This window comes from Panthera pardus, unplaced genomic scaffold (assembly GCF_024362965.1).
Source record: "Panthera pardus isolate Hobbes unplaced genomic scaffold, ASM2436296v1 HiC_scaffold_16, whole genome shotgun sequence".
In the NCBI taxonomy this organism is placed as follows: domain Eukaryota; kingdom Metazoa; phylum Chordata; class Mammalia; order Carnivora; family Felidae; genus Panthera; species Panthera pardus.
The window spans coordinates 125,268,052-125,282,062 of record NW_026526721.1 but is presented as its reverse complement, the minus strand read 5'-3'; the positions used below and the strand labels follow the sequence as shown (position 1 = coordinate 125,282,062).

The window sequence follows — 14,011 nt, the reverse complement described above, 5'->3', positions numbered from 1 at the left end:
TGGTGTAAGACAGTGGTCCAGTTTCATTCTTTTGCATGTAGCTGTCCAATTTTCCCATTACCATTTATTGAAGACACTGCCTTTCCCCCTTGTATACCCTTGTGTCCTTTGTTATAGATTAATTGGCCATATATGTGTGGATTTATTTTTGGGATCTCTTTTCTATTCCATTCATATATGGGTCTTGATTACTGTAGCTTTGTACTATAGTTTGAAATCTGAGAGCATGACATCTCCGGCTTTGTTCTTCTTTCTCAAGTTCGCTTTTGCTATTTGAGATGTCAGTAGTCTTAACATCATTCCCTATTCTTTTCCATGTCTCCCTCTTGGTTTCCAAATCCATTTCATTCCAGCCAACAAATATTTACTGAGTGCCAGGATGTGCCAGCTACTGTGTTAGGAGCTTAGGATAAAATGGCATGAAAGTCTGCTATCCAGAAGTGTACCATCTGGTGGGAAAGATAGGATAGAAACAAATGAATGCAGGGATAGTGAGGGCACAAAGGTGGGAGAGGTCAAGGAAGACTGCAAAGGAGGAAGTAACACTTGGACAAACCACTAAAGCACAGATGTGAACTCAACAGATAGACAAGGACAAAAAGGAGGACCAGATCATTCCAGGCAGATAGAATAATGTGAAAGAAAAACTAAAATTAATTGAGCACTTGCTCGATGTCAGATACCAAGTTTTTGTATTAACTGATTTAATATTCAGTCTACCCTATGAGGTAATATTATTATTGCAATTTTACAGAAGAAGAAATAGGCAAAGAGGTTAAAACAAGTTGCTGAAAGTCATAATTTTAATAAGTTCTGTAGCTAAGATTCAAATCCAGGCAGTCTGGCTTCACTATCTGTTTTGTTTTGATTTGTTGTAACTTTCTAGCCCTGTGCTACTGTCTTCTTCAGTTATGCAGTAACACATTCGTTAAATCTTAAAACCAGAAGGGCCCTTGGATAATTTATTCAGGTGGTTCTTGCACAAGGAAATTATACATTCGGATAACTAGGGAGGTTTTAAAAAATACCAGTGCCTAGCACTGCCTCCCCCCTCACCTCCAAGCCACACAGGAGGAACCACAACTCCCTCACACACTGCCCCACCCCTGCCTTTTTAAATTATAAGTTAAAAAAATTTTTAATGCTTTTATTTATTTTCGAGAAAGAGAGAGACAGAGACAGAGAGAGACAGAGTGCAAACGGGGGAGGGGCAAAGAGAGGGAGACACAGAATCTGAAGCAGGCTCCAGGTTCTGAGCTGTCAGCACAGAGCCTGACACGGGGCTTGAACTCAGGAACCATGAGGTCATGACCTGAACTGAAGTTGGATGCTTAACTGACTGAGCCACCCAGATGCCCCAGGAACCACTACTTTTTAAAACTTAACATTGTCATACACAAAGAGAACAAAATGACAAAAGGAGGCAGAGGCTGAGTACCAAGTGGCACAGGGAAAAGGCCCAAAGGAGTGAAAATGTGTACAACTAGTTTGGATGGCAAGAAGCCAAGTTTTCGGGTGGGATTCTCTGTGGCAGAAGTGGTCTTGTGATTGAGATTTTTCTCCTACTTTCCATACAGATATTTTGTCATCATCACTCCTATTACCTATCAGAAAACTTATGATTTTTAGAAAATGAAAATAGTTTTGTCTACTATGAAAGCAGAATGTGATCCTGATGGTGATAATACTTTGTCATTAAGGCAATGAGATAAATATTTTTCTTGAGATTATTTGCATGAAAACAGCTACTTCCAGGCTAGAATGTCAGACAGGGCTCCTGTGGGATACAGGAGTCAAATTGAGAATGTAAAGTAGGGGAAGACGGAGGGAATTGGGAAGAGGAAAGGAGAGCAGAATAGGGAGGAGAGACTAATTTTGGGTACTGTGTGAAAAAGTTCTAAACAACCCTCTGGCACAAATTCTTTTTGACAATAGAACCTACTGACCTGCTCTGTGCCACATAGCCTACCTGGTGTCCTTCACATGGAGTGTATTCAGTAATGTCTACCAAATTAGTTTCTTTTACCTCCTTTTAAGTTCTTTCAGTTCAAAGTGAGGTAGGCCATTAGCTTTCTCCAAATTTTTAATTGTTTCTTCAATGCTTCCCTACTCCTAAACCTCCTAAGGTTTCACTTCCTCTCAAAGCTGAGTTAACCCATGTTTAGTGTTAGCACGGTATCTATACAAATGTAAATATCAGTATACCTGGCTCTTGATGTTATTACTGTCACTGACTTCTTCCACCTTTCCTTCTTCCTTCTGTTTTCACTAGATTTTAAAGCCATTAGTTTTGCCTTTCTTTATTCTATTTGATTTTCCATTCTTGCTTTTATCCTATTTTGATTGTTTCTGTTAGAGCGCTGAAATATTGTTGTGGTGTCTGGCTAGATCAAGGTTTTCTTTGTCTTCTTAGTCTCTTTCTGATAGCTCATTGCAAGGATGCTTTAATCTAAGTATTACAAAAGGGGAAATGATTATTTGCCTTATATTTTGTTTTCCTAAGTGAGAGGTCGTTGGACTTTTTTTTGTCAAGCAATAAACTGTTGCAATATGAGTGATATTTTTATTACAAGTTCTGCCACTACATATAGTATATATGTCCTAAGTAATACATCTGATTTTCAGAATTTGCTCCAGAAATTTCCTTTTATATTTTTATAGAGGTAATATTCAGTTGGTTCACCATAGGAGACTACTATATGACTGTAGTATATGTCTATACTATAGGAGACTATATGTCTCCTCTTTTATTATTTATTCTTCTGTCAAATTTGCCTATGGTGGGCTCCTATATAACCTGAGTATTTGATTGAAGTCTTATACAATTAACTTTTCCTGTAGGCCCTATTTTACATCTTCATAAACTGTTCAGTTTCATGATTTGATTTTATTATTTGCTACTTACATGCAACATGAATATTATCACACCTTATAAGAAAGGCAATTACTTCTGATAAATTCTTCACTTCCTAAGTGTGCCTGATGCAAGAAAAGGCATGTCCTTTATCTTCTACTCTGTTATTTTGCACTTATTATCAATATTCTTGTCTCTCAAACTCTATTAGTTTAAGAAGTGATTTTCTAGTTTGAGAGATGGGAGTTTAGAAGCAAGTTCTTTTTTCTCTAAAGCAGTGTGCCTTTGCACACAAAGGTGCAGGCTCAAGGAGTATTAATAAATTACAAGCAAACTTAAATGCTGCCTCTAGCCACCCTGACCTTTAGGAATTGCAGTGGGGAAGGGAGAAGAATCCTTATTCAAAGAGCGGTGTTAAGAGTTATGCCAGCCAGGGTTCAGCCTAAGGATGGGTAGAATCATGCTGACAGCCTTTGGGGCCTCAGAACATGGGCCCCCATCATCATTTTGGAGGGAGGAATGGCTTCTCTCAGGAGGTATATTTAACAGCACAGAACCTGTGCATGTCCTAATGTCTCACGATATCCTGGAAAGGTAGTTGTTGTGTCCTCCCTTTTAGGTGATCAGTTAGGTGATCATTTTCACTCAGGGGCAAGACTGTCAAAGCAAATTGGGTTAATAAGCTATTGTAGGGTGAGGCTGCTCAGGTTTAAGGTACTAACCTATTAGTTCTTTTTGTTTATTTAAAAGCCAATTTTATTCATATGTGTCAAATGTTACATTAGTACCTACATTTATACCACTAATATTATAATCAAATTGTAGTTGCCAGTTTTATAGCTAATACTTTTTACCACTGTAGGGATCAGTCTGGTCACTAAAGAAAGAAACTCTCACTACCAAGTAGCATTTGCTTAAAGTATAATAAGGGTATTGACCCAAGGATTCCTACCAAGACAATAGGGATGTCAGTGTTAATTTTCTCAACCTTGGGAGAGAATTAATCATGGGCCTTATGTTGTGGAATGTAGCTTAGGAAACAGAGCCTCTTAGGGAAAAAAATATTGGTTTCAGGCTGACCACACTGATTTGTACCCATTGTTCAAGCAGACACCAAACTGTGCATCCTTTTAATCCATTTGTGTCAAGCATTTTAGCCTTGTGTCAGGCTCTGCACTAACAGCACAGAGCCTGCTTGGGATTGTCTTTCTCTCTGTCAATCAATCAATCAATCAATCAATAAACATTTAAAAAAACACAAACTGATTTTAAAGAGAGTTGAATCAAAAGATCCCAATGATTACCATCTAAAACTCTTTCTCTTGAAATAGAATAATTATTACTTTAGTTGGTGGCAGAGCCAGAACTAAAAAACAACTTTTCTGACTTTTAAATTTCTTATCTCTAGAAAAAAATTTTTTTCTCCTCCTTTTTACTTGACGAATTGTCACATATGCATAAAGTCCCAATTCAGGTATCCTTTTCACCTGGAAACTTGCTAAGATTCCCCTTTATCTGGGTTAGATGCCCTTTGTATGTGCTCCAGCCTCTCCCTGAACTTCATATAGTTGCTTGCATTATTAACTTATTAAAATAATAAATTTGACTTTACTTGTCTCTTCCACTAGTCTATGAGCTCTCTGAGTGCAGGAACCATGCCTATTTTATCTTTATATTTATAGAGCCTAGCATGATGCTGAATTTATGGTACCTCAATTAATATTGATTGAAGTGAATACATGTTGACTTACATGTGCAAAAATGTAAGAACTAGTCAGGATTTCAGGTTCTTTTCAAGAACTGTTTTTTATGAAAACTATAATTAAATCAAAACTAGAGAGACTGAAGAAGATTATTATGTATCTCTTTAGTATAAGATGGCTTTTGTATTTTTTAAAAACTGTTTATTTATTTTGAGAGAGAAAGGAAGAGAGAGAGAGAGAGAGAGAGCGAGCTCCCATGCACCCGGGGGATAGGCAGAGAGAGAAGGAGAAAGAGAATCCCAGGCAGGCTCCACACTGTCAGTGTGGGGCTCAATCCCATGAGCTGTGAGATCATGACCTGAGCCAAAATCAAGTCGGACACTTAACTGACTGAGCCACCCAGGCACCCCTATAAGATGGTTTTTGAATCAGTGGGACACAATATAAATTTAATAGTGTTGACAGATACCAGTAATATATCTGTCATAAACTAATTCATGAATAGAAATGAACAAAAATTTCACCACGTGAATAATAGTTTAAAGTATGCAGGTGGACTAAGGTTAAATACACTAATGTATGCCTAATAAGATGTAGAATAAAACTTTTATCTTGGAATTAGTGTCCATGATCTTACAATGGAGGGCAAAATGCTCCACTTTTGAAAGTCCATCAGTTAGGGCCAGATATAAGAGTCCTTTCCTTTAATTATCACTGAGATCCCTACTCCTTCCCGTGCCTTAAAATACTGGGGAAGGCACTGGATAACTGGTATTCCAGGTATCTACCACAGGTAACAAATCACTCCAAAGCTGAGTAACTTAAACAACAATCATTTTATTATCTGTCATAGTTTCTGTAGATCAGGAATTTGGAAAGTACTTGGCAGGGAGATTCTGACTCAAGGTCTCTTATATACTTGAAATCAGATGGGTGGCTACAGTTGGAACAGCAAGGGGTTAGAGCAGCTGGGGGCTGGGGCGTGGCCAGGCATTTCTCTCTCTTTATATAGTTTCAGAACCATTCTATATGGTTTCTCTACATGGGCTAGTTTGAGCATCCTCACACCTTGGTAGCCTCAGAGCTACCAGAGGAAGGCATAGCGGTTTCACTTCTTATGACCTCACCTCAGAAGTCACAATATGCCACTTGTGCCATACTCTATTGGTTGAAACAGTCACGGAAGCCTACCTACTTTTAATGGGAGGAGATATAGACCCTACCTCTCTATTTAATAATGTCAAATTCACATTAAAAAAAAAACAAAACACAACCAAACATGTAATATAGGAGATACTAGATTTGTGGTTCTTTTTGAAAAATACTATCTGTCACAGGGATCATATTATCTTTATGGTCTTTGGTTTAAGAAAAACGTTATGCTTTTTCCTAATGGGAGAAAGGAGAGGCAAGTCCCCTCTTATAGCTGACTGAGGGTAAAGGTTACCAGATCGTTATGTATGATGATTGAGTGTGCCTTCTCATTCTCCATTTCTAAGTCTGCTTAGATAGCACATTTTAATTTGCCCTTTGCTTGTTTGAATGAAGAGAAATAAAGTTGGAGAGAAGGGGACAGCGGCACACTCCACTGAGTGGTAAGGGTATGTGTTTCTGGTAAATACTGTTGGTGCCTGCCCAAGAGAGATGTCCTCCAGGGAAGAGGACCTAGCAGCAAAAATCTGTGGGCCATAAGCCCTAGGGGAGGAGGTGCTGTCACATCAGGGATTTATGCACTGGGGAGGCCCTACAAAATTTCCCCAGGATAGCCTGAATTTGGATACCTACAACCTAGAAAGTATCAGTGACCTATCAGAGCTAACAGAGAAACAAAGACAACAATCAAAGAATGAATTCCAACATGTTGTCAGAATCAGGGTTCAACCTGAGACTCAGAATCAGTAAGAGATTTATTACAAGGAATTGGCTAATATAATTGTGGGGACTGGATAAACAAGTCTGAAGTCTGTAGGGCAGGCAGTCAGGAAGAGAAGATCAAGAACATGTTGGAATCCCATGAGCACAGGCTGAAGCTTTGCCCACTGGCAATGAGGAAAGAAGATCGAGAGTAGGCTGTAACCCTAAGGGAGTTAAATATTTGGAATATCCAAACCCAAGAAAAGCCTAAGCCCTGTTTTAAAGGGCTCACCCAATCAGGTCAGGCCCATACAGAGTACACTTTCTTTTGATTAGCTTAAAGTCACTGATTAGGGATTTTTCTCACATCTGCAAAATACCTTTACAGCAACACCCAGATTAGTTTCGATTAAATAACTAGGGAATGTAGTTCGGCACAGCCAAGTTTATACATCAAAAAGCCACAAAACTGGAGCCAATATAAAACATGTGTTCTTTTCCTTTTCCTTTCTCCCTGTGCCAATATACCAGGGGAGCTAGAGCCTAGAATAGGGAGATGGAAGAGGTGTCCCAGAGGCAGAGTCACCACCGTCCCACAGACTCCAAAGGGAGGGAATGGGAGAAGGAGCAAAATGGCAGAACACATTCTCTCCCTGTCCGTGCCCCTGGAGCTATAAATCTGGCCTGCAATGGGAACGGGAAAGTTTTTAATGGATATAAGACAAAACTTTAACAATGGATAGCACATGAGAAGTTATGCGTTCTAACAGAGATGTCATCAAGATACTTGCTGACTAGCAAGGAAAAGAGATTTAAAAAAATCTTTTTTTTATCTTTATTTTTGACAGGGTGCGCGTGGGAAGGAACAGAGAGGGAGACACAGAATCCGAACCAGGCTCCTCTCTCTGAGCTGTCAGCACAGAGCCTGACACAGAGCTCGAACTCACAAACTGTGAGATCATGGCCTCAGCCGAAGTTGGACGCTTAACCTACTGAGTCACCCAGGTGCCCCGCAAGGAAAGGAGATTTTAAGATAGAAATTTGAGTACAGTAGCTGGAGATGAAATGCCACCGAGTTGAGACAACTAAATAATAAAATGATTAGATTACAAAAATTAGAAGAACTACTGCAGATGTTAAACAAGAAAGGAAAAAAATAAGAGGCTAGAGTGACCAGGGAAGGCTTGTTTCTAAAAGGCAAAATTTGGACTGGCCCTTCTTAAAAAATGAGCAGTGTTTAGAAAGTTGGAGCAGAGGAAACTCATGAGTATAAAGACTTAGACATGTACATGTAGGGAGTGAGGTCAGGGAGGGCACTGGACTGATCACAGCAGTATGTGTGTTAAGGAGTCAAGTACTGATAGGGGCTAGATGAGGTAGGGTCTGGAGAGCCAAGCAAAAGAGTTGAGATTCAGTGAGGTAGCCAGGAAAAAAAAAATCACTGTAGGTTCTTAAGTGGGGAAAGCTTAAGGGAAATTTTTGTTTTGTTTTGAATCTTTTAAAGACAGACTAAAGTGGCAGTGGTATAATATAGACGGATTTTAAGGGAGAAGGGTTAGGATTTAAGGGGTCTAGTTAGGATGCTGTTGCAATATTCTAGATAGGAATTCACAATAACCTGATCCAGAATCACAAAGGTAAAATGGAATTGGAGAAGAAAGGAAAAATCAGAAATATTTCAAAGACAAGAACAGTAAGATTGATGACCAAATGGAAGCATAACAGCAAAAAGGATAATTGAGAGTATTCCCTGGTTTCTAGTTTGGGGAACCGGAGAAATGGTGGTATCGCAAACAAAAATGAGGAGGTTAGGGAAGGAAAATCTATGTGGGAGATGAAGACTATTCAATTTGGGATTATTGAAGCTGAAGTCACAACATGATAAAAGTTGGAAGAAAAAAGGAATACCTGGGTGGCTCAGTTGGTTAAGCGTCTGGCTCTTCACTTTGGTTTGGGTCATGATCTCACAATTCATGAGTTCGAGCCCCACAGTGGTCTCTGCGCTGGCAGTGTGGAGCCTGCTTGGGATTCTCTTTCCCTCCCTCTCTCTCTCTGCCCCTCCCCCACTTGTGTGTGCTCTCTCTCTTTCTCTCTCTCTCTCTCTCAAAATAAATTTTAAAAAAAGTTGGAAGAAAAGAACATCATATTGGCTTGATAGCAATATGCAGGAATGACTGTAAGTGGGAGGTCCAGGCTAGGAAAGTGAAAAACTTGGATGTACAGGTGGTGTTTTTTAAAATGACTTCTTCCAACTGAAGATGGTGTTGTTTAGAAGAGAAAAGAGTAAAGAGGAATGAAACAGTTGGCTACCCAGATGGTGTCAAAGAACAAAATAGGATTTGATTTCTAGACCATGGTTTAAGATCCTGGAACTGGTGAGTTTTTGGCAAGGACAGGGAGTATGTTATAAGGACAAAAAAATAAAAAGGTTTCTTTTCTTTCTTTCTTTTTTTTTTTTTTAGAAGGGAGAAATCATTGGGAAGGAAATAGGAAATTGTTCTTAGAAAAAGAGAGAGAGAATGAACAGAAAAGAGAACTGAGTGAACAGATACAAGTCTTGAGGAAAGAAACAATGTAGAAGATACCTAGTGTTTTAAGAGAGTTAATTATAGGTAAAAGGAAACTGAATTCTTGTCAACATTTATTGAGGATTCATGATGTGCCTGCACTGTGCCAAATTTTTTATATGCATTATCTCATTTACTCCTTACAACAAGCTTTTTTCCTACTCAACAAAATGTCATGGACATCTTTCAGTGTCAATAAAGATCTGTCTTGTTTTTAATGGATGTATAGCATAGTATTTTAATTTATGAAGGGACATTGGGGTAAGCTACAATGAACCCTCCTATTCATACATTTTTTTCCATAATTTTTTGTATGCTCTTTTTCTAAAATAGCAGAACATTTTGTTTTAGTTTGTAATCTAATTTTTTGAACACTATTGTGATTCAAAAATAAAAATACAAAAAAGTATACAGTAAAAATGTTTTCCTCCATTCTTGTTCCTTGTTCTACCCTAATTATTGTTAGTTTACTTTGTATCTTTCCATAATTCCTGTATGTTATATAAGCACATATAAAAATGTATTATTTTTCCTTTTTTTAAACACATAAGATAAAAAGCATCTTGTGGTCAATTCTTCAGGATAAAATCTTAGAAGTGATATTGCTGAGGGGTGCCTGGGTGGCTCAGTTGGTTAAGTGTCTAACTTTGACTCAGGTCGTGATCTCACAGTTCATGGGTTCGAGCCCCGTATTGGGCTCTATGCTGACAGCTCAGAGCCTGGAGCCTGCTTCAGATTCTCTGTCTTCCTTTCTCTCTCTGCCCCTCTCCCCACTTGTGCTCTCTCAAAAATAAATAAATAAACAGTGAACAAAAAAAAAAAAACAACAAACCTTGAAGCTCCTTTAAAAAAAAAAGAAGTGATATTGCTGAGTTAAAGAGTAGTTTCAGTCAAAATCTTAATACATATTAACCAATTGCTCATCAGAGATGTAATACACACCAACAATGCATGACTGTCACTAAAGCCACTTATTTATTTGTTTGTTTGTTTATTTATTTATCTATTATTTTTTAAGTAGCCTCCACACCTAGCACGGAGACCATTGTGGGGCTTGAACTCATAATCCCTAGATCAAGATCTGAGCTGAGGTCAAGAGTAAGATGTTTAACTGACCAAGCCACCCAGGCACCCCCATTTTATTAATTTTCTAATTTTTGTCTATCTAAATATGTATGGGGAGCCCAGAATAAATGTCTAAAAGACTATAATTAGTAATATAGAGGTAAATGTGATATTATACAGAAGGGATTATTCAAAAAACATTGGACTTATCCACTTAAAATTTATAATAGACAAGGAACACAGTAGAAAGGAAAGATTTTATCTAAGTTGTTATTTACTTTTCTGTGTTTTTCTTATTGGATGAGTGGAGAAACACATAGGAACGAAAAGATGGGAAAATATCAGTTGTTTGAGGTGTAAAGATAAGCAATGGGCTGCACGAGACAAAGAATAAGCAGAATGAGAAATAGGGGCAGACATAGAATAAAAGTGAAAAAAGTGCAGACAATTTCATTGGGCCTCTTACATCTGATAAGGCACAGCCAGATCTTCTCTTCCTATTACTTTTTTTAAAAACTCCTGCTAACAACCTCTACTTTCTATTACTAAATTGGTGTGTATGATTATAATAGAAATTAAAATTAAATTTCCACTGAATGAATATGTACATTTGTCTTTTTTTTTTCTTAAATAGAATTGCTTATCTGAAGAAATGGATACTTCTCCCTCCAAAAAATATCCAGTTAAAAAACGGGTGAAAATACATCCCAACACTGTGATGGTGAAATATACTTCTCATTATCCCCAGCCTGGGGATGATGGATATGAAGAAATCAATGAAGACTATGGAAATTTTATGGAAGAAAATCCAAAGAAAGGCCTACTGAGTGAAATGAAAAGAAAAGGAAGAACTTTCTTTGGAACCATGGATACTCGACCTCCACCAACGGAAGACCCAATGACGGATGATATTGGACAGTTCCAGAGCTTTGCAGAAAAAAACATTTTTCAATCCAGAAAAATGTGGATAGTGCTGTTTGGATCTGCTTTGGCTCATGGATGTGTAGCTCTTATCACTAGGCTTGTTTCTGACCGTTCTAAAGTTCCATCTCTAGAACTGATTTTTATCCGTTCTGTCTTGCAGGTCTTGTCTGTGTTAGTTGTGTGTTACTACCAGGAGGCGCCCTTTGGACCCAGTGGATACAGATTACGACTCTTCTTTTATGGTGTATGCAATGTCATTTCTATCACCTGTGCTTATACATCATTTTCAATAGTTCCTCCCAGCAATGGGACCACTATGTGGAGAGCCACAACCACAGTCTTCAGTGCCATTTTAGCTTTTTTACTTGTGGATGAGAAAATGGCTTATGTTGACATGGCTACTGTTGTTTGCAGCATCTTAGGTGTTTGTCTTGTCATGATCCCCAACATTGTTGATGAAGACAATTCTTTGTTAAATGCCTGGAAAGAAGCCTTTGGGTATACTATGACTGTGATGGCTGGACTGACCACTGCTCTTTCCATGATAGTATACAGATCCATTAAAGAGAAGATTAGCATGTGGACTGCACTATTTACCTTTGGTTGGACTGGGACAATCTGGGGAATATCTACTATGTTTGTTCTTCAAGAACCCATCATCCCATTAGATGGAGAAACCTGGAGTTATCTCATTGCCATATGTGTCTGTTCTACTGCAGCATTCTTAGGAGTTTATTATGCCTTGGACAAATTCCATCCAGCTTTGGTCAGCACAGTGCAACACCTGGAGATTGTAGTAGCTATGGTCTTGCAGCTTCTAGTGTTACACATATTTCCTAGTGTCTATGATGTTTTTGGAGGGGTAATCATTATGATTAGTGTTTTTGTCCTTGCTGGTTATAAACTTTATTGGAGGAATTTAAGAAGGCAGGATTATCAGGAAATCCTAGACTCTCCCATCAAGTGAAGACTTGATTATTATTTTGTTAACATTCACTTATTCATAGGTACACTGCCATTTTAATGTTTACCTATAAATGTTTTGTGTTGTATAAGTGACAGAGTGCTATATAATATATAATTAATATATGCAGATGTAGAAAATTCTAGTCTAATATATTCAAAAACAAATATTAATAAATATGTGAAACATCATGAACCCAGTGTCTTTACTGTTATTAACAAAAGGTAATTGTGGTAGGAGAATGTTAACTTTCATCACTAAAGAACAGAAGACTTGAGGAAATGACCCCTTTTGAATGGAACGTCTGTTGTCCTAAAAAAATGTTCATGCCCAATGTTCTACAAGTGTTCAACAAAAATCCTTCAATATTCAAAAATATTCATTTTTGAAAAGTACACAATAAGGTAAAATGCTTAATACCAAGCCCTGTTTTGTCACCTATTTATATTAGAAAACTAGAGGTGAGGGGTGCCTGGGTGGCTCTGTTGGTTGAGTGTCTGACTTTGGCTCAGGTCATGATCTCATGGTTTGTGGGTTTGAGCCCCACATCAGACTCACCACTGTCAGCACAGAGTCTGCTTCAGATCTTCTGTCTCCCTCTCTCTGCCCTTCCCCTGCTTGAGATCTCTCAAAAATAAATATACATTTGGAAAAAAAAAAACATTTAAAGAAAAAAGAAAACTAGGGGTGATTGGGTTGGGTAAGGAAGCTTGAGTTGAGGCAAGAAAGAGGGAACAAAGGAATAGTGTTGCTTTTTCAATGACCATAGTGGTTGTCCTACTTTCAAATAGGAAATTTGTCTTCTCTTTGCTAAGGCTACATTAAGTAATGCATACAAAATGGAAGTAGGGAGAAGACTGGATTCTTGACAGCTCTACTTGGTCTATGCCTTTTTGTGCCTAATTGTGGGAGACGTAATGTGGGGGCAGGGTCTATTTATCCTCAGTTTTACAAATCTTTTCCAAAACTGTCCTTGTTTATGATTTTGTAGCAAGTACATATGTGAGCTGCCGTAAAGGTACTCTTTACTAAAGACAGTAACAGGAATCACAGTATAGCAGAAAATTGTTATAACATGGTAACTTGAAATTCTTTTCAGAGGGGCATACAAGTCTGTAAAAGCATATAAGCATACAAGTATAAAAACATACAAGTCTGTAAAAGTATTAATTTGGGTCTAATTTGGGCAATTTTTACTAATTTAGCACAACAAATGTTAATATGGTTATTAAGATATTGTTATTGAGGTATCTTAGCTCCAGATTCACCCTTCTGTACTTTCCTCTGTGATGCAATGGCTCAGACCCTGCAAAGAACATTTTTCCTGTGCCAGCTGGTGTCTCACTAGGTCCCACCAATAAAAGGCATTAAAGGGAGACTGGAGGACAGAAGGGGAGAAAGGATTTCCACCTTTCTATTTGTTTGCAGTTTCTGTCATTGTTACCCCAGCGGTAAGCAATAGTCCTTTGCTTCAGCAGCAGCAATTGATCTCAGCCTTGAGCTTCTTTTGGCACTCCTCCATCCCCAACCAGCTTCATCTTATCCCTCTCAGCGGTTGGAGGACCAGTTAAACAGCATCCTTTCAGGGAACTGAGCTACTGCTCAGCTGGGTCATTCCTCTGAGTGTCAGAGACCTTATAGTCCAGCCTTGACCCTTCTTTTTCAGTTGCCCTAATGGCCATAGCTGCTCTGTACAGTTATCCTTCTGGTCTACTGCAGCGCTCCCTTTTTTGCTTTTTCAGTCCTTCAGTACCCAATACCAGATTCTCTCTGTTGTAGTATCTTGTGATTTCTGTCTTCTTGACTAATATGTCTCTAAACTTTCCTCAAAGGAACCCACAGTCATTAATAGGGTCACTGTGCTTTTGGGAAAATGTTAATATTCAGATTTTCAGGAATTACCAGACACTGGATCTCAATTATCTAAATTGAAGAAATTATCCAAATTGAAGCACAGAAGAAAAAAGATTTGAAAAAAAAAAAAAATGAACAAAGCCTAGAATGACTGGTACTAAGGACAAAGAAGTCTAGCATAAATGTAAATGTCTCAGAAAAGAGAGGGAAAGGGGCAGAAAGAAAT

At 38.2% G+C, this 14,011-nt stretch overlaps 1 protein-coding gene across 3 annotated transcripts in view; it reads left to right on the top strand.

Annotated features, from left to right (window-relative positions):
- The window catches only part of SLC35G2 (solute carrier family 35 member G2), a 44,003-nt gene extending 31,881 nt beyond the window's left edge, over nt 1-12,122 (top strand). For all 3 annotated transcript variants that reach the window (XM_053903788.1, XM_019437326.2, XM_053903789.1), the window contains one exon: nt 10,678-12,122. In XM_053903788.1, coding sequence (XP_053759763.1) covers nt 10,696-11,934 — 1,239 coding nt within the window. In that variant the 5' untranslated portion in view covers nt 10,678-10,695 and the 3' untranslated portion in view covers nt 11,935-12,122. The remainder of the gene's footprint in view (nt 1-10,677) is intronic.
- Nucleotides 12,123-14,011: the final 1,889 nt, after the last annotated feature.